This window comes from Solea solea, chromosome 7 (assembly GCF_958295425.1).
Source record: "Solea solea chromosome 7, fSolSol10.1, whole genome shotgun sequence".
Lineage (NCBI taxonomy): Eukaryota > Metazoa > Chordata > Actinopteri > Pleuronectiformes > Soleidae > Solea > Solea solea.
In genome coordinates, this window is record NC_081140.1 from 10,917,391 (window position 1) to 10,937,051 (window position 19,661).

General features: G+C 41.1%; 3 protein-coding genes across 4 annotated transcripts; 1 reads left to right on the plus strand and 2 right to left on the minus strand.

The window, feature by feature from the left end:
* Positions 1-613: 613 nt before the first annotated feature.
* tubd1 (tubulin, delta 1) lies at positions 614-4,215 on the minus strand. The gene is made up of 8 exons (XM_058634984.1): positions 3,403-4,215; positions 3,166-3,313; positions 2,725-2,941; positions 2,242-2,473; positions 1,720-1,884; positions 1,289-1,417; positions 958-1,141; positions 614-835 (listed from the first exon to the last, which is right to left on the minus strand). The coding sequence occupies exons 1-8, from the start codon at positions 3,554-3,556 to the stop codon at positions 727-729; spliced, it is 1,338 nt and encodes a 445-aa protein (XP_058490967.1). The 5' UTR covers positions 3,557-4,215; the 3' UTR covers positions 614-726.
* A 154-nt stretch (positions 4,216-4,369) lies between these two features.
* Positions 4,370-12,787, plus strand: rps6kb1b (ribosomal protein S6 kinase b, polypeptide 1b). Its single transcript, XM_058634983.1, has 15 exons — positions 4,370-4,501; positions 5,963-6,006; positions 6,114-6,234; positions 6,383-6,451; positions 7,593-7,740; positions 7,837-7,894; positions 8,100-8,200; positions 8,317-8,407; positions 8,831-8,921; positions 9,011-9,118; positions 9,212-9,274; positions 9,420-9,497; positions 9,764-9,871; positions 10,059-10,171; positions 11,885-12,787. Exons 1-15 carry the CDS (start codon positions 4,433-4,435, stop codon positions 12,138-12,140), a joined length of 1,518 nt encoding a protein of 505 aa, XP_058490966.1. The 5' UTR covers positions 4,370-4,432; the 3' UTR covers positions 12,141-12,787.
* A 343-nt stretch (positions 12,788-13,130) lies between these two features.
* On the minus strand, positions 13,131-19,291 carry slc33a1 (solute carrier family 33 member 1). 2 transcript variants are annotated; one of them, XM_058634982.1, is made up of 9 exons: positions 19,184-19,291; positions 17,582-18,033; positions 17,339-17,492; positions 17,045-17,240; positions 16,458-16,660; positions 16,118-16,302; positions 15,906-16,023; positions 15,002-15,217; positions 13,131-14,881 (listed from the first exon to the last, which is right to left on the minus strand). In XM_058634982.1, exons 2-9 carry the CDS (start codon positions 17,989-17,991, stop codon positions 14,711-14,713), a joined length of 1,653 nt encoding a protein of 550 aa, XP_058490965.1. In that variant the 5' UTR covers positions 17,992-18,033; positions 19,184-19,291; the 3' UTR covers positions 13,131-14,710. The 2 variants fall into 2 exon arrangements, with proteins under 2 accessions (XP_058490965.1, XP_058490964.1); XM_058634981.1 differs by lacking the exon at positions 19,184-19,291 and adding an exon at positions 18,974-19,177.
* Between the last annotated feature and the right edge of the window lie 370 nt (positions 19,292-19,661).

Consider the following 19,661-nt stretch of genomic DNA (forward strand, 5'->3'; position numbering starts at 1 on the left):
TTTTAAAAATACAACCGTTGATTTAACCACAAAGTCCATTTAGTAACTGGAGTTTTAGATCAAGTGACAATCATTAGCAGATGGAGTCACCTTTGATAGAAGCTTAATTTTCTGAGACTTAAAATAACAGCTTTAACAGCTTTTTCATTACTTATGTAGGGCTGTATATACTAGTTACCATTTATAGGCTAACATAAAATTGCAGTCTTAAATAGTTGCAAGATAATTTCCTGTGTGCAAAAATGATTGAAGGATTGAAGAGTGCTTTTGCTTTTGGTTTTTTGACATTAAACAAGTTGAAGTTTAATTTTTGAATTATTAGGGTTCGAGCACAAGGTGCGTATAGAAACTGAAGGAGTTATGTAAATCCATTTTTTGAAAACCTCATACCCCAAAACTTATGGATTTTTGTGACGGCATCAATCCTGGTGTTAATTCACGTGTGTAAGTCGTTCACTAAAGATTCATTCTTGGCTTAGGAAACAGTCATTTCCAAACCTCAAATTATATAATGATGTAATTGAACAAACTTTTCATTGATGAGGCTCTAAACACGGCGTTGGCCTCAGTCACTGGTGCCTCAGCAGATGTCAAAGTGAAGGAATCAGCTTAGTTTTCAGTGAAGAAATAATTTATTTTGAAGCAAACTATTTTATTTACATATTCATTTAAATAAACTAAATATACAAAGTCATGAGAGGTAGTGCTGGTCAGTCTTTCTCTTGCTTAGTTGCACAGTTGAGTGTAGCTGGATATGACTTGCTCCACAGATGTAAAACTGTCCAGAAAATCCTCCTCTGAGATTCCAAACCTGATGTACTGATGAATATAAGCTCTGCAACAGTGTGAATAAACAGTTAATTCAGAAACAGAAAAACAGGTCACCACAAGATCTTATATAAACATTCCCTTCAGTAAATATTGAGAGCATAGTTTTAAAAAACACGACTGACTCACCTGGAGGCAAACATGTTCCAAGCTTTTCTCACCATGTTGTCCAGAGGTTTGAGCAGAGCCTGACTGTTACTGACCAGTGTGGCTGATTTTTCATATTTATTGAAAGGCACAGGTGAATTCCACCTAGTGAAAGCAGTTTCCGGTGACAGCCAGGATGTGTACAGAGCTGGATCCTCAAAGCCACCTGTGCATTCACATACAATATCTCACATCTTTTGTTCCACATCACATGATATTAAAACAAACAGTATATTTATCAGACCAGGCTCTACTGTGCAGTATTTCAATTTCAACTGTTAAAATCTATTGGTTTTTAAAGCAGCTCACTGACCAGCCTCTGCACTGTACACATCTTTGCCTCTCAGAATGAGCAGGTTGGCCAGGGAGGTGTTGAAGCTGGCTCCTGTCAGACTCTTGGTTCGCTCAGAGGCTGAAGGTGGACGCATCTGCCAGTCTATACCTGAAACAGGGAAAACAAGAAGATACATAAAATTGGATCCAACTCCAAACTATATAGTTAATAATTTACTAATATCTCCAGACAAACTTAAGTGCCAAGTTCTTCAAAAGTCATTGAGTCAGTCACCTAATAGTCCACTAGACTTGGTTCAATGAGGGGTTGCAACATTCTATGTTATGTTAAAATAGTTAGAGGTGGAACATTTTCAAGTAGCCCCGCTGCTACTAGAGAACCATGACCTGGATAAATTAGAATCTACACAGACATTAAGTGACAAATGTTGGCAACGGAAAAAAACTTGCCATCCTCCATCTTGCTGTTGGAGATGAGCATCTGTCGCAGGTGCTTGAGCTGCCCCGGCCAGCTGAATGTGCTGTAGGCGATGGAGGAACTCGGCATCTGAGGGATCGTGCACACACTGAGCAGCTTGTACTCTGGGTGACATGCAAGGCTGCTCACCAACTCACCTGAGAGACACACACATTACAACATAATTAGTACATGAGGACTGCAGGTATTGAGGTCAGCATTGACACAGGTGACGCCTTGACTGAGAGCTTTAACGGATAAATTCAGAGGCTTTGGACATTTTCTCTTTCCCTCCATCATGCTGTTGATGAGTCAGTGACAGAGGGATTTGATTCCATTTTGTCTAGAGACAGGAAACAGGTTGTGAGAGTATGGGATATACTGTACATGCAGAAAGGGTTCTACTGGCCAGGAGTCAAGACTGCTTAGCTGCTCAGTGAATATTGCCTTTGTGGTACAAGCTCTAAACAACCTCCACCATCGTGTGCGTGCGTGCCTGTGTGCATTTCCCTCACCCAGTGGATTTCTGCTGTAGACACCATGGGAGTCGGCAGTGAGTGCAGGCTGCAGCACACTGCCCAGCTGGTGAGCGATGACCCTGTTGACGTCACTGAAGGAGATGTGTTTGATGTTGAGCAGCTGACTGCAGATCCTGTGCACCGTGTCGTTCTCGTGCACCAGGATGGCGTCGGACAGCTGATAGAGATGAGCCAGCGTCAGCACTGAGTTGTAGTTCTGAACAATCACCTGAAACAACAAGTCAAGAGGGAGGGGATTTCATTTTATTTAAATGTAGCAGTTCATTTATTTATGTACCACTGTCCCGTTCAATGTCAGACTGACTTGACTGACATGTCATGGGCATTGATTTTGTAAATTTGACTTGTGGGTTATTTCTACTGTATCTGATAACAATAATTGCAGAATTGCAATACACAACAAGCACCCAAAAACTATGATACACCAGCATACTGTCCCAGTCTAAGTTGCCTCCATACCTCTCCAGTCCCATAAGGCCAGGTGAGGTGGTTGAGGATGAAAGACTTTGAGTAGACGTCTCGGAGACTCTGTGTGACGTAGGTACCGACCCCAGAGCCCGTTCCTCCTGCCACACTCATCATGGTCATGAAACCAGCCAGTCTGTCACAGCGCTCCACCTCTCGCCTCACCAGCTCCTCCACCAACTCTATGTGACGAGGACCATGGACACAAAACCTGAGCGAGACAGGAATAAACAATAGCAGCATTTTCACTCCCTACTGCAAGAGAAATTCAGCACTTCGACCACTTGTCAGTCAAGAATGAGCCTACAGGTTTCACTTTAATCTTAAAAAACTTCAACATGTAATATATATAAATCATAACAGCTGCATTTTGATTTAGATTTTTTATCGTTTTACATGTTCAACAAGGAACATTTTTGGGTAAAGTTTCCTCACCCATTAGCCCAGTTGTTTCCAGAACCCTGTTTCTGGCTGAAGTGAGAATCATCTCCATATCTCCACCTGCCTGAATCTGCAGCCTTCTTCATACTCTGCTTTATCACTTTAGGCTCCATGTCTATGAGCACTGCTCTCGCCACAAGATCTGGTCACAAAAAAAGAAAAACTGAAGTCAATATGATGTCACCACATTATTAAATATAAAAATAGACTCGCTGACTGAGTGTGGTTTACCTCCATGTTTGTTTTGGTGGAAGAAGCGCTCACAGCTGACTGTGGTGTGTGTCGTACTCCTCTGTGCGTCCTGCGCGTCACTACAGATGACGTCATAGAGCTCCTGACCAACCTGGTTCCCACACTGACCCAGCTGAAGCGTCACCACGGACATTTTACAGCCGACAAAAAGTGAACGCGCAGGAATGAGCCTCTCTGAGTCACGTGCGGGTTTCCGAGCAGAGGACCAGAGCACACGGTCTGAAGTTCACAGCTAAACTCACGCGGTGTGAGGCACGTTTCATGTCCGCACCTGTGTGTTGTGCTCAGAAAGTCATGTTGCCGCCACAGCAGGAGAGACAGGAACATCCGGTTAAAGCAAAAAAAGAAAAAACACTTTCAAAATAAAATCCAAATTTAGTGAATAGTTACAAGTGAAAAGATGTGAGAAACCTATATAATGTTTGTTACTTTCACGTTTCATACAATTGTGTGGTTGAGCACAACTCGGAAAATATTCAAGTATATTACATTGTATATGGGCATTATGTGAGTTTATTTATTTATTTGTTTATTCTCAGCAGAGACCCATAAGTTAAACTGTACTAAGTAGTAGAAATTATTTGTTGATTCAGGGTGTGTGCGGTGGCTTTAAAAATAAGTGTTCTATGTTTCATTGTTGTTCCATGCCAATTCAAAAAAAAGGAAAGAAAAAAGGACAAACAAAATACATATGTTACAAACAATTCACATTTACTATTATTATTTATACACTTTTTTTAATGCTTGATTATTTTCCCTCTTTTTACGTAAGAAAAGCTAAATAAAAGTACCATGCTTATTCTACAAATCGTCTATGTATGAAGAGCAGTTATTGCTATTTTCAAAATAAAAGCCTCGCAGGTCACCGCCCCTTGTGTTGAGCGGCGCAGACTGCGCATGCTCAGTGTAGTACCCGGTCATGGCGGCGGTGTGTGTTTGTCCATGAGGTGCGGGGGGACGCCTGCCATTCCTGCGGTGTGTGACAGAGACATCCGAGCGAAGCGCTGCCATGGCTGGAGTGTTTGACATTGATTTGGATCAGCCGGAGGAAAATGTCTCCGACGATGAGTGCGAGGAGGTACTTTAATGATGCACGTAACTGCGGCAGTTGTCAGCTGTGGCTCTTAGCTGTTAGCAGTTAGCCTGCCAGGCACCGCAGGCCTGCTCTGCAGCCGGGGCTCCTAGGCCTCTGCTATCACTGTTAGCATGCACTGATGGACGGCATGACACCTTTCAAGACAGAGCTGTCACTTCTTGTGCGCTTACCTTTCTCCTAATGATGTTGGTCAGCGATGAAACGCTCGCGTTGTTGACGCTGTCATATTGTTACAACATCGCTGTTGTGCAAGCAAAGCCTTACTTGGCTAAAGCTGCTGCTGCTGCAGTGATAAATGTGGCTCAGTGAGCAACAGTTTATTTTGGCAGGACAGAGACACAGTAAGGCAGTGTAGACATTAAGCTGCTACCTGTTTGTTTTCACAGTATGAATAAAACATAAGTAATAACATTTCAGAGCTGCAAACTACTTTTACCTGAAAATAACAGCTATTAAGTGAGAACAAACGTTTGTTTTATGCGTTAAACTCACCTGATCACCTGCAGGTACAGTGTATTTACACTGAAAACACGCTAACCCTCATACTAGACCATAAGAAGTTTTCTTAGACTTTTGGACCCCTGTGTCTGCCAACGTTATTACACTAAGACAAACAACTTTTGACCTTTTGTTGTTTTCCTGCACCATGTTTATGTTCATGTTGCAGGGATTGAGCAACTGTCTGTGATGATTTCTTCACAGACTATGATGCAAAGCCATACCATATTTGTGTGTTTGTGGGCGGGGACATAACATAATGTGCTACCAAGGTTATTTTCATGATTGCATACATATATATCTCTATTAACTAATAACCAACCATAGTAATGACATGATGTACAGAGGGAAGTCTTTTTTGACTCATGATCATAATGTTTTGCTCAGGAATGTAGTCTCCTTTTGGAAGAACGAATCTCTTCGTAATTTCAAGATGTTTTTCAACCAAGTAACATATTTGTCACTGTTAGAACTCTTGACTCCAGAGAAATATGGTTTAGGGTGTATTGTTGAAGCCTGATTGGCAGACGACCTATGATTATTGGTTATGTGCTTTTATGATTTGAAATTCTTGTCGTACTCTGGATATATTGAATTATGTTGTTGCTATTTATTTTGTTTTAAATTTTAAGTTAGTTTTTTTAAGTTTCTGTTTATAAATCACACACTCTCTGTGAGTGTATATGATATTTATACATGGATGTAAAGAAAGGAAGGAATCAATAATCAATATAGATGATTATTTGTTGCGTTTAGTGCCGATATCTTTGCGCAAAGTATGTTTAAAGTAAGTGCTACAAGATGTTTTAGATAAGAAGGCATAACATGTTGAACAGAAGGAAGAATATGATATAAAAACACAAAATGCCATGAAGTTAAAACATTTAAATAGCAACACATACTGATTAAATTGACATGTATGTTGTGTTTTGTTTTTGCTTCCAGGTTCAAATCAATGATATCATGGATCAGTGCAGTGGATTTGAATTGTAAGTATTCAATACAGTATGTTCAATTTGTGTTTCCTTGTATGATTTTATGATGCTGTAGGCAGAAAAACAGGTTTGAGTGTTGTGTGTTGATTATGTCTGTGCAGCAACATGGACGATTGTGAGAAGATTGAGATATCGGAGGACAATGTCAATCAGGGGACGGAGAACATTAGACCTGAGTGCTTTGAGCTGCTGCGGGTCCTGGGGAAAGGTGGCTATGGAAAGGTACTTGTGAAACCTTGATAAAGGACATGGAACACTACGCATAGTTTGGATTATGTGTTTTATGGTTAACTTTTGAATCACGTTCTTTCTCAGCTCTTCACTTGATTGTTATAAGCATGCTTACTGTTTCTCTCTATTTTCTATGCAGGTTTTCCAAGTTCGAAAAGTTGTCGGTGCTGCTTCAGGCAAAATATTTGCCATGAAAGTTTTAAAAAAGGTAACTTAATTTTTTCCTCTGCCAGCTGCTCTCAGTATGTGTTATGTGAACAATCTGCATGCTTGTTATTATAAATAAGTATTCTGCTCCTGTCTGAAAATATTGGCTGTCCTTGAAGCCAGTGGTGGGGTAAGATTTCACTGCTAGTTGGTAAACTGCCATTTGTGCTTCTCTGCTGCAGCCTTGGCACTTGCAGTTCTCTGCCTCAGTCTCTTAGATACTGCTTGATATTCACACTGCTTCCGCTTTATTGTTCTGAAATGACTACAGCTGGGTTTTGATTGAAAACTTTCAATACGATATTAATATCTACACCTGGACTTCAATGCTGATGCTTCAATGATATAATTTTATTAAATCAGTTGTAACATAATCGTAAGTTACAAATCACAGTACAGTTCTTATGTTTTGTCTGGCACAGATGTCGTTCTGCAGTCAAACATGGAGCATTTTTCTGCTCTCTTATTCACTCTGTGTGCTTTAGATATTCTTGACACACGTTCATTCATTAAATACTAACACACACACACACGGGTTAAGCCCAGATCTGTCTCTGTTAGTCACTTCCTGTGCACCCTGAGACAGCCAATCATGAGCACTGTTTGATCTCGGTCAAACCGCATGCTGCATGCTTAGTGGCTCTCTAACGCTGATGAGATAAATGCCCTAAGATAGTGAAATTTGATATTGAGTGACAACTGTTTTGATATTTGCTGATACAGGCGGACTTCAGGGCTGCACGATATAACGTAAATTTACCATCATTGCAATATCAGTTTTATAAATGTAAATCAGCCTGAACAAGATGTCAGAAAACATCAAGACCCGTATATATTCCAAGCTATATTTTATTTTAACGCTTTGGTGTTTTTCTCTAATTGAAATTGAAAGGCACTCACAGTTAGAACATGGCTGAGTGAGTTTAGATGGTGCACAATCTGCCTTCTTTTAGTTGTTTTAGTCTCTGCTGGCCAAATTTACCAACTGTAGAATGAGGCAAGCAGCTTGAAACATAGTGATACACAACCTGTAGATGGGAACATTGAATACCTTGAGTATTTCTTGATTAAAACAGGCCTCAGGTTTCATCACACTTCATAACATGCTGCTATTGATTGATTATTTGGGTTGGGGACACCAGGCTATGATTGTACGCAATGCCAAGGACACAGCGCACACCAAGGCTGAGAGGAACATCCTGGAGGAGGTGAAGCATCCCTTCATCGTTGATCTCATCTACGCCTTCCAGACAGGAGGAAAGCTGTACCTCATCCTCGAGTACCTTAGTGGTCAGTATAAGCAATATACACGCGGTACCAGCGCACAGGCATTCAGTCAACGAGAGTGTGATGTTGAGAGTGTGTGACTTGTGTTTTCCTGTACAGGAGGAGAACTTTTCATGCAGCTAGAGAGGGAGGGCATCTTCATGGAAGACACAGCCTGGTGAGTTTTGTTTGGTTAAGCTTTGTCGGTCATTTGTAATTAGCTCATTATAAAATCGAACACAAGCACACTTAAGACATAGTTATACACTTTTAATCATGCATGAGCTATGATAAACAGCAGTTAAAGTGGTGGGAGAAAAAAAAACTCACTACATATCAATTGTTTAATAATGGCATTATATGTTTGCTTTATTTGTCTCTAGTTTCTACCTGGCAGAGATCTCCATGGCTCTTGGTCACCTGCACCAGAAGGGCATAATCTACAGAGACCTTAAGCCTGAGAACATCATGCTCAACAGTCAAGGTAATTGTTTAAAATTAACTTCTGTCATGATTTCTCTCAACCGTCATCGTTATATTTCCAAATTATATTTAACCAGTCACATGTAAATGTTTACGTGTGATATTGTTTTTTCCCAGGTCATGTAAAGCTGACAGACTTTGGTCTGTGTAAAGAGTCCATCCACGACGGCACAGTCACTCACACTTTCTGTGGTACCATCGAATACATGTAAGTCAAACCAATACTTTCTCTTCTTGAACTCCATGTAGATGTCTAGAAATTTGGATGCCAACAGTCCCAATTTTCACATATGAGGAATGCATCGGGATATTGATATTCAATTGTTTGTTAATGTGTTAATTATATTAATGATTGCACTGAGAAAATCTGAATATGAATAGAATATGATGTGTAAAGGTCGATTCATTGTTCAGCCCTAATTCTTAGTCTGCAGTAGAATCTTAGGAGGATCCTGGCACACCTGTCTTGAGCAAACATGAACCAGGACACTCGCCCATTCAACACAGACGGATTGAATGGGCGAGTGAAGTGACTTTACAGTCCATGGTTTAAGTAAAGGAACCAGTCCTTGGTTTCTTTACTCTTTAATTCAAATGCATTATTGAGAAATGTGCACTCCCGCTGTCATAGGGCCCCAGAGATCTTGATGAGAAGTGGACACAACAGAGCAGTGGACTGGTGGAGTCTGGGCGCTCTGATGTACGACATGCTCACAGGAGCGGTCAGTTAAAGTCTTTTTCTACTTTTCCACTCTCATTGCTATGCTGTTACAGACAATGAATTAACATGTTTTCACGTTTCTCACTGCAGCCACCGTTCACTGGCGAAAACCGAAAAAAGACCATTGACAAGATTCTGAAGTGTAAGCTCAGCCTTCCACCCTACCTCACACAGGAAGCTCGAGATCTCCTGAAACGGGTGCGTGCTCTCAGTGCAGCAGCTCATTTTACTCCAGTTAAACAAAGTGAATGTGGGGCTGTTGTGTTTAACATGTGACTGCTGGTTTCACAGTTGTTAAAGAGAAATGCTTCATCACGCCTGGGAGCAGGAGCAGGAGATGCCACAGAGGTGCAGGTGAGAGCGTGCGGGGCTTCTCTGCTGATGTTCAAGTCACTAAAACATATCGAGCTGTGAAGTTAAACAGTGTAGCAAATGAGTTTGTATTGTTATTCCAGACTGAAACACTATATTTAATTTATTTTATTTTGTTTGTTTCTAGGCTCATCCGTTCTTTCGACACATCAACTGGGAGGATCTGCTGGCTCGGAAAGTTGAGCCTCCCTTCAAACCTTTCCTGGTGAGTATTAAAGACACAAAGATTTCTAAAATAGACACTTTTGTAGGTTTAGAGGTGGGAAATGGTATCTTTCAGATCACAGATGATGCGATGAGCAGTGATGATGAGCTCATCACAGATGATCTCTGGTTTAATCTCTGGTTACCTCCATAGATTAAACCAACACTACAAGTTTGAGTAATTGAACCCCAGCTCCTCTCCAGTTTCAGCTTCTCATGTTGCTGCATCACCACCTTACCTGTGCTCTCATCTCTCTCGTTTTACAGCAATCGGCCGAAGACGTGAGTCAGTTTGACTCGAAGTTCACCAGTCAAACACCAGTCGACAGCCCTGATGACTCAACCCTCAGTGAGAGTGCCAATCAAGCCTTCCTGGTAACTGTCCTGATGAGTCAACAATCCATCTGTTTGTCTATGAACACATGACAAGATGAGGTTTCATATGTACATGCCAAATGGAGCTTATAGAACATTTCTCTGTGTGTAAAATGCTGAGGTTCCTGCATTAGCTCTGCAGTCTGGCCCAAAAATGTCCGTTTACCTCTGGTGTCTTCACTTTTAGGGTTTCACATATGTAGCTCCATCAGTCCTTGAGAACATCAAGGAAAGGTTCTCATTTGAGCCAAGAATTCGCTCACCTCGACGGATCTTGGGCAGTCCAAGAACACCTCTGAGGTAAGTCAGCCAACCTTCTTGCTGTAATCCCTCCATCCATCTTCCACCACTTTATCCTCCACATAAGGGTAGCGGGGGGTGCTGTGCCAATCTGAGCTGACATAGGGTGATAGGTGGGGTACATCCTGGACAGTTCACCGGTCCATCACAAGGCCACATAGAGACAAACAACCATTCACTCTCACAATCACACCTATGGTCAATTTAGAGTGTCCAATTTACTTATATCCCCAGATTGCATGTTTTTGGACTGTGGGAGGAAGCCAGAGAAAACCCTTGCACACCGCCGTGAACCAAGAGTGCTAACCAACGGTGGCACTTCTTGCTGTAATAACATTTTTAATATGGTTCACTACTCTCCATTAAAAAAGGAAAACCTGTTATTTTGACCTATTAAACAGTTCCCCGCCCCTGCACTGCTACACAGCAGTCAGTTCTGATTGTCTTGACCCAATTTGAAGTGAAGGACGCAGCATAAAAATAATAACATCTTCTCTATATTTACAAAGACCAGAGGCAGAATAATAACAACAGCCATAAAGTTTGGCTCTATTGGACATGCTTTGGTTTCCCATGTTACATTTTGAGTTTAATTGTTTAAAAAGTACTTCCGTTTTTTTGTTTTGTTTTTCTTTCCCCCATTAAAACCAGCGGGTTATGTTGTTTTGCTGGTACATTGCCTCTTTATTGCTGTCATTTCTATAATCATAATGAGTTTAAAGTTTAGGTTTGTCACTGTTTTATTATTAGTTCATGTGGAGTAAAAGAACACGTTCAGTTCTGGGCATCGTCTTCGCTCAATAGTAGTGCGGAGCGGGCATATTTAGGTTTTTAATTTTTATTACTGTATTTTTTAAACGTGGTATAGGGTATCACAATACCATTTATACCTTTGTTATATAGCAGTGCTCACATTCGCATCTGTCAAGATGAGAAGAGAGCAGAGTCTTTTCTGACGGGCCATGTAGAGTGAAGAAGAAGCGAACCCTGAAGGATTAATGTGCAGTAAATAATGTGAGCTCTCACATCAGCATCTGCAGCGTGTGAGAGAGGGAGCACCTGTGCTCTCACAGCCCCAAGAGGAAGTGGCATCCACTATCTTTACACTAAATAGTGCACATTCTTAAATCAGTTTGTCTCGCCTGCCACGGCGGGGCGACAGTAACTCAGTGGTAGAGCGAGTCGTCTTTCAACTTGAAGGCTGTGGGTTAGATTCCCGGCTCCGTGAGTCCACTTAACCCCACGTTCCTGATGGAAAGATGAGTGATAGAAAAATGCGCTACACATGGATGCCCTGTATGAAAGTGTGAGTGAATGGGTGTGTATGGCAAAACTTTGAGTGGTCATCCAGACTAGAGAAGCGCTATATAAATACAGACCATTTACAGTATGAACACTGATAAACACAAATTTCATTTTAATGTTTTAACAGAGCTTTGATTCACTCGGCTCCTCCTGATTCTTTTTTTCCTCTCTCTGTCACTCAGACACACACACACACTCTGGACAGGGGATATAAATAACTGATATATATGGTATATTGCCATTCAGCCAAAATGTACCGCCAGCATGTTTTTTTTTTATTTTCAGTCCATATCACACAGCACCACTCACTTGAGCAGTGAAAACAAGCATGAAAACCAGTTTACTGTGTTCTTGTTTGTTGTGAGCAAACTTGTAACAGCCTCTGGTTTCCCACCTGTTTCCCTTCAGCCCAGTCAAATTCCCAGGGGGGGAATGTTGGCCACGAAGCCCCCTTCTCACTGCCGGTGGACCTGGTGTCCTCCAGTCTTCTCAGGACCAGGCCATGGAACTGTCCACACCTGAGCAGATGGACGTCACCACCAGCTCCGAGGCCTCGGCCCCTCTTCCCATCCGTCAGCCTACCGGGGTCAACCTGGGTCAGATGAAGCAGCAGGCCTATCCCGTCATGGCTAAGCGGCCCGAACATCTACGTATGAACCTATGACCCGCCACGCCTGTGTAGGAGAGTTTATTTCTTGACTTTTTTCTTTATTGATATTTTTTAAGAAAAGAAGCAAAAAGAGATGGATGCTCTGGAGACAATGAAAATCAAAAAATTGCACACTACATTAACTGTCACAAGCTGGAGTTTGTGCGTGGGTCTGGGACTCGGGTGTGCCGCAGTAAAAAACAGCTACCGACAACATCGACATCTCACCACTTCTCCCCCTGACTACCCCTCCTCTTCCTCCTGAAGTGGACTTCTAGGACTGGAAATCTTTGAGGAGCTTCAGCCTTCGTGTGATCAGGAAGTCAAAGGCGATAATGTGTCACACAGTATGCAAGCGATTTAAAACAGTCTGTTGTACAAGATGACATCCAAAGTGCTTTGTGCTGTTTGAATGAATGCCAGTGAGGTAACTTTTGACAGTATTTCTTCGTAGACAAAAATTCTTCCTGGCTCTGGTTTAAATTATATGAACGAGGTTTATGATTAAAAAAGATCGTCAGTGAGAGCAGCGGACGAGCCGAGGGTCTGGTGTTGATGAACCTAGCTTTACATCTTACGATGTTTTAACTGAATGGATGCATTAACTGTGCTTTACATTGATGATGAATCACAGAGCCTAAATTAAAGAAGAAGAAAAACCATGTTGATGTTTTACATTCTTTGAATGTTTGCTGTTGTGGAGTGGCTCATAAGTTGTGGGATCCATACATTAATTATCTCAACAAATATTCCCCCAAAGTATCAAACGTACTGCTTTGTGGGACACACACTAAACCTCACTCCATGTGTTTCCTGGAGTGAATTCATAGTGGGAGCCAGTGGATGTGGATGCTGTCTGCAGAAGCTCGGCAGCTTCTGCATCAGCATTTCATTTTTAAGAATGGAAATTTTACATAGCATGAAAAGCACGGAAGATCATATATCTGTGCAGTGTGTATATAGTTTGTGTATATAATATGTATTCAGAATCAGAGGCCTCACAAATTAGCATTTCTTGTTTATTTGCATAAGATTTGCTTCCCATTATACAGTCACCCTGTTCATTTATTGTGTGATTGGGGATTTAATAGTGAATTCTTTTTTTACAAAGTATGATGAACAATATTCTGCAGCTGAAATAAAAAAAAAAAGTAAATTTAACACAGATATGAACCCCAATCTGAAATGTATGGGTTTGCAAAAAAACAACACTCACATTCAAAAAGAAGGATAAAAAAATGAAGCAGACAGAATATCATATTCAGTTTGTGAATGAATAGCAATTTTACAATTGTGTGAACACAAAATGTTTGACCTTTGACCTGCTGTTTACAGGGACGATTGCAAACTGAGTCAAAAGTTATGGTCCTCAATGCTGGCTTTAGAGAAAATACTGTAACAATCGGATCTCTTGTATGTACAACATGAAAAACAACAACTGGCAGTTGGTCTCATGGTCTGGGATTTGAATAGTTTTTTGGAGTGAGAAAAAATGTGGCCACGGAAAGTAATAAAACCCAAATCCCTACAAGTAATTTGGCCATCTAGGCCTAACTAAAAAATTGATTTAACTAAACTGATTCATGGAAAGTTGATTAAAAAAATTTTTTAAGATTGTTCCTTCAAAAAAAGAATAAATGTTTAGACAATTCAGGTCATTTAATCAGTGGTGATATAATATTCATTGTGCAAATGAAATTCTTCAGTAGGAATGTGTGCTCACAGACAACAACAAAAATACAAAGAACTGACATAAGAAGTCATATTTATGGTAACTACAGTACATAAAAACAACGGTATCTTTAAATAATATTTGGATTATTTCACTAGAGCTGGTTGGCTTTGACATGTTGCTGCTGGACGTCTTTGATGTCAACAGAGGTTGAAAAACAAAACTTAAAAAGGCACAAAGAATTTCAGAGGAACACAACTATTGAAATAATCCTTAAAAATAGCAGGTTCGTAAAACACAGTATAAATCTGTATTATTTTGTCTAAACAGCAAAGCTGAGTCCCTGCAGAACAAGTGCCCGCTCATATAAATCATAGTTGTGCGTCAGTGCTCCAACACAGCATCTTCTCCACTGTGTGTTTGTGGGATCCTTCAAAACAGACGATTTTTCCCTTCAGTGTCCTCGAATACAGGATGAAACAACTACTGCGGTGTTGATTTAACTGAAACCGGCCTCTAAAAACAGTTACTTTCACTGCTGGAGTAAAAGTAGTAAACCCAACAATCTGGCGATCCATGTATGTTAAACAGTAAAATTAAATGACCCTGCCCTGGTTTGGTAAAGTTATTTCAAGTAGCAGATTGTGGTTAGAGGGAAGAGAACTATTTTAAAATTTCTACAAAATGTCCTAACGGGCCTGGATGTTCGTCACTGTTAACTGTTACAGTCACAGGTATCATCAGGGGGGTTTTACCACCACAGTAGACAACAGCAGGGCAGTAAAGTTTTTTGCATTTACAGTATGTACTGTACTTGAGGTGCGATCGTGAGAGGGAGAGGATGTTTTCTGACCGTTGAGCGTGTGCAAAGATACAGTGCATCAACAAGAGTGTGTGGTATGACAACAGGCGGTCATGATTGGCTATTTCTGCACCTCCATGCAGCGGGGCTTTGGTCCTGCAGCCGTTTCATTTTTTTCCCCAACCACAACCACCAGGCCAAACCAATCACAACACAAACCACCGACTCCACGTAGTAGCCGTCCAGTGTCGTCACACAAACCCCGCCTTCCTTAATACAGAGCTGGAGAGGAGAAATAAGGACATGGGGAGGAAAAAAAGTGAAGTCAGATTACAACTTTTAGATGAGAACACACACACACACACAAACAGTCTTGTTCCATCCTCTGGCCTGCTCACTTACCCCTTCTTCTTCTGGAGAACCACAGCTCTGCCCATCTGCCCCCTCACACACCTTAGACGTCAGTGGATCCACCAACCACAGAGCCAAAGTGGAGGGCCAGTTTCCACCAAGGTTAGTGACCGTGTTCAGCAGCGTCATGTAGGTCCCACCGATGAGTGGGTCACTAACTTTAGCATGGAAGGCCATGCAGGCCACATACATACTGTACAATGCCACCTGTGGTGGAAATGAGAGAAACTTGTTAGAGCTGAACTTTTCTTCTTGAACCAGTGACCTTTAAAACTCTGGTGTGATGATTTATTGATCTCCATAAGAACTAGAACTATGCTTGTAAGACTTCTCATAATGAAAAATCCCAGGTGTTAATTACATCAACAACAATGTGACGTGTCACTTGGAGACATCACTTAAATTTGAAAAATGCAGTTTTCAAGTACACAAGTGCAATCTGTATTTCTGCACAATATCATATCACTTATCAAAAACATCACAAGACCACTGAGGTACACTGGAAACAGGAAGCTGACCCTATCCCATGTGGTCATTGAGTTCGTTTTAGCAAAAAAAACAATGGTGACGAGAAAGTACAGGGATTTGTTTTATTAGGCCAGTGAAGAAGGAAACTGTTTAACTGATCATTAGTTGAGTTGTGTCTGATAACAAACAATCAGGGTAACCCGTAATAATTTCCAAAGGCCTCAGTTTCTGCCTGCCCAGACTAAAAAATCAGACCTAAAGTCAAACTCCTCCAGCACTTTCAGCACTCTAAAACACCAGGGTAGCATGGACAGCAGGCGTATCCAGAGCAGAATCTTTAAACAACAGAGAAGTGTGGATGCTGCCTGTGCCAATTACTATCCTAGGGTAGTTTTCATGTACAGGTAATAACAGAGAAATATCCAACCTGATGCGCTGCGTAGCTAAGCAGCACTATGGCGTAGTAGTAAACGGGGAAACCTCCTTCTTGTTTTAGACTGGGGGTCCACCACACCAGCAGAGCATACTCTAGGCCTATAAGCAACCTGAAATCACAGAAAAGCAACACTTTGTTAGCCGTTCATTGAACGTGTGCATGTACAACTTTGTGTGGCTGTGTGCGAGAGTTTGTGTTACAACCTCCAAGGAAAGGCCTTGTAGAAGACGTCAAGAGGTCGGGGACCTGCTGTGTATTTACTGATGATCACTGGTAGAAGAATTTGCAGAGGCACCATGGGCACTGCCAATAAAGCCAGCTGCTCTTTAGGAACTCCAGCCTCCACCAGTTTCAGACCTGTCACAGCATCTGCAGCAGAGAAACCAATCTGAAACACACACGAGAAGAAATATGAGGTTTCTTTAACTCACAGGAGATAAGCAAGCATGTAAGGCCAACTCATCATTCATCAACCAGCAGTCACACAGAGCACTACAGATGGTTGGTTTCTGTTGTAGTATGTCATCACCGTCAGTCACTTACTTTTGCAGTGAGAAGCAGGACACAAAAGTTGAAGACTGTGGGCATCTTGATTATAGTCCACAGCAACTTATACGTTTCCAAAACGCCGTGTTTCTCCTCATCCTTGACTCTCCTCTTTCCTCTGCCTGGCTCATTTTCCCTTTTAAAAATGGCAACGAGCGTTGTGGAAACTAGGAACACCACTCCCCAAAAAAACAAGAAGTCTGTAACAGAAGACACCAGAAAATGTTGTTTTTTTCTAGTGCAGTACCCAAACTTACCTAAGCTTGAGTAAAGGGCAGTAGGATACATAGTGATAAACAGGCTACGTTCTAGTTGTTAATACCTTTAACACCTCACTATAATAAGTAAATAAACCTACAGATTCAGTGAACCTCCACAAAACCTGCACACACTGGTGCCTTTAGTGATGTACTGTAGGTCACTTGTCAAGTTTGAAGCCTGTCAAGCAACCCGCTAGACAGTTATGTGATTAACAAACAGACAGACCTTCCTTGCATTTATAGATAGATTAGGTTGATTAGAAACAATCAGAAAGACTATTTGCGTTTTTGTTTTGTTTTTTTTAATTTAAAAATATTAAATACCTGACAAAGTAACAATGCCTGTGTCCTTGGGCTCTGCTCTGAGGTATTTGTTGCAGAAGTCAGGGGACTCCAGAGCCAGAAAGAGCACATTTCCCAGGAAGTAGCCAGCTGTCTGGCCCACAGAGTTGCATGTAGATGCATAACCCACATTTTCTCTGGACAACATAGTCAGGGCCCAGCCATCCACAGCTATATCCTTGACAGAAAACATAAAGCAAGTGAAGGATGGGGAAAAATAAAATAATTTCTTCTTTCTGGATACGTGTCTATGTCACAGTGTTTATAATGGTCTACCTGTGTGGCTGCCAGAAAGGCAAGCATGAAGAAGACTGCAGTAAGTATCAACACATTTGGTCCTGCCTCACTCTGCAGCAGTGAATCCACTTTTGATGAAAGATAGAGCATGAACAGGCCCAGCAGATACTGTGTGGGCACCAGCCATGACTTTCTGCAAAAAGAGGGAAGAGGTGGAGGAAATGACGAGGAAAGAAGATATAAATAAATAAAACAGTGACGTAAACAACACGTCTTTCTTACCTTCGACCAAACCTGCTGAAGTAGAGTGCATCCACCAGTGGTGCCCAGAAAAGTTTGAGACTGAATGGCCAGAAAACAAAGCTGAAAAAGGCTTGGTCTTTGTAGCTGACGTGTTTGCCCTGTAAGATCAGTGGGATGCTTCCAGCCAGTCCCAAAGGAATTCCTTGCAGCACATAGAGAAACAGAAGAAGAGACACATTGCCCAACTCGGCCTGGATCCCAGGATGGACTGCATGTCTCATGTTCTCTGAATCTGATTCTCTAATAAGACCCTCTGTCTCCTCTACATCTGGGTCAGAGTCACTTGTTTGTCCTTTGGTTATGTCCTTCATGTTTACATTTGTGACTGTGAAACCTGCCAGCTTCCTCTGCCGCCCATTCTTGTGAATCATCATATCTAAAGGCTCCATGTTGAAGTAGTAGACATCAAACCTGCAGTGTAGTCAGCAAACCTGAAAAAAAGAAATAGGAAAATGAGTGAAACAAAACTGATAGCGAATCAAATGCACGTCACTACAACTCCCATCAATATAAAAATATGAATCTTCTTGAGATGAACAGTACATTTTTAGGAGGCAAAGCTTCAGAGGAAACAATACACAAGGTTACAGACCGATTGTTCACAGAAAAAAAGATGTATTCAAAGTTCATGGCAATGGCAGATGGTGATCTTTAATCAGTGCAGTGTCTGTTTGTTTTTAAGATATTTTCAGACACTTTTGGCCTGTCACTCCAATTTGGATTTTGTGTCTGAGTTGCAGTGCAATTACATCATATATTTTAAATAAAAACTATTTATATACTGAATATTAAGTACATGTAACAGGTAATCAACAATTAAACTGTCATATAATTGTTTGGAAGGCAAAATAGGCTACAGTGAAAGTAATCGCCAGATTAAGCGATTATGAAAATATTCGTTAGCTGCAGCTCTACTGTAGCTTTCACTACTACTGCAATAATTCTTTGGATGATGACCAACAGATGTTAACATACCTACTGAATACAACAGGTAGAAATAGTGCCTACAGGTGGATGGTACCTGTGCATATGGTTTGAAATCAATAGTCATTGTGAATGAAGGGGGAGAAATTTGAATAAGTAGGCCAAACAAATGTCCTGGCATCCATATGATAGAAGGAAAATAAACTGTGTGTACAGCATTTGGCTCACTGACAGCATCAATGTGGAGCTAACTTCAGACAACAACTGTCACCTTCAAACGACAAGCTACACAACGATAAAAGACAGGAATTACATTATATATGTATATATAGTATATAGTATATAGTATATATATATATATATATATACATACATAAATGTTTCACAAAACATTTCATTGGGACAAATGAGAACGAGGTGATCACACAAGCATTGAGATCATCGTACCTGCAGGTGACGACAGCATGACAAGCACATCATCGAAAATAGTAAAGAGTAAAACAGCAGAACCAGGCAAACGGAAATCACACTGAATCAACTATCATTATTATTATGATTGTTATATAAATGATTCAGTCGGACGGCGGTGGCATGAAAAGAAAGAGAGAAAGAACACACAGAAAGACTAACGGCTGTAAAACACGAGACAGATCTCACCGGTCAACATCAACACACAAGAGTCAGGAAGTGCGGCGGTTGCAGCAAACAAATGTGTCCGCCACCTACGGCTGACGTGTCAGAACAAGTGAATGGAGTTCCGCGTCTATGTTTCTTCTACGCAGCATCGTATTCTACGTATTATTATCATTATTACTATTCTGCTTCTTCTTTCGGCTTCTCCCTTTAGGATTCGCCAAAGCGGATTATCTGCCTCCATCTTGCCCTATCAGTATTGTTTTCAGTGAAAAACACAACATTTTATGAAGCTTTCATGTCACTGGCCCCAAACTAAGGCCAATTCTCCCACCTTTGACAAACAGGACTCAGGACTATGTTTTGTTTTTTGGTGCTTCTCATAATTATTTTATAGGATTTTTTCACATGGAATAATATAAATATATAAATGAATTATCTATGAATGTTAATGATAGTTACAAATCCCTGGTGGTAAATTTTATGATCAGTGCTGGCCCAA

Bases quoted from the DNA above. Each gene is read 5' to 3' on its own strand.
- tubd1 (XM_058634984.1), bottom strand. From the start codon at position 3,556: ATGTCCGTGGTGACGCTTCAGCTGGGTCAGTGTGGGAACCAGGTTGGT. The intron at 2,942-3,165 runs GTGAGGAAACTT...TGTCTCGCTCAG, and splicing joins GGAAACAACTGGGCTAATGG to GTTTTGTGTCCATGGTCCTC. The intron at 1,142-1,288 runs GTCAGTGAGCTG...GTGAATGCACAG, and splicing joins TGTGTACAGTGCAGAGGCTG to GTGGCTTTGAGGATCCAGCT.
- rps6kb1b (XM_058634983.1), top strand. From the start codon at position 4,433: ATGGCTGGAGTGTTTGACATTGATTTGGATCAGCCGGAGGAAAATGTC. The intron at 4,502-5,962 runs GTACTTTAATGA...TTTTGCTTCCAG, and splicing joins CCGACGATGAGTGCGAGGAG to GTTCAAATCAATGATATCAT. The intron at 8,201-8,316 runs GTAATTGTTTAA...GTTTTTTCCCAG, and splicing joins CATCATGCTCAACAGTCAAG to GTCATGTAAAGCTGACAGAC.
- slc33a1 (XM_058634982.1), bottom strand. From the start codon at position 17,991: ATGGAGCCTTTAGATATGATGATTCACAAGAATGGGCGGCAGAGGAAG. The intron at 17,493-17,581 runs GTAAGAAAGACG...CTCTTTTTGCAG, and splicing joins TTCAGCAGGTTTGGTCGAAG to AAAGTCATGGCTGGTGCCCA. The intron at 17,241-17,338 runs GTAGACCATTAT...TTTTCTGTCAAG, and splicing joins CCTTTCTGGCAGCCACACAG to GATATAGCTGTGGATGGCTG.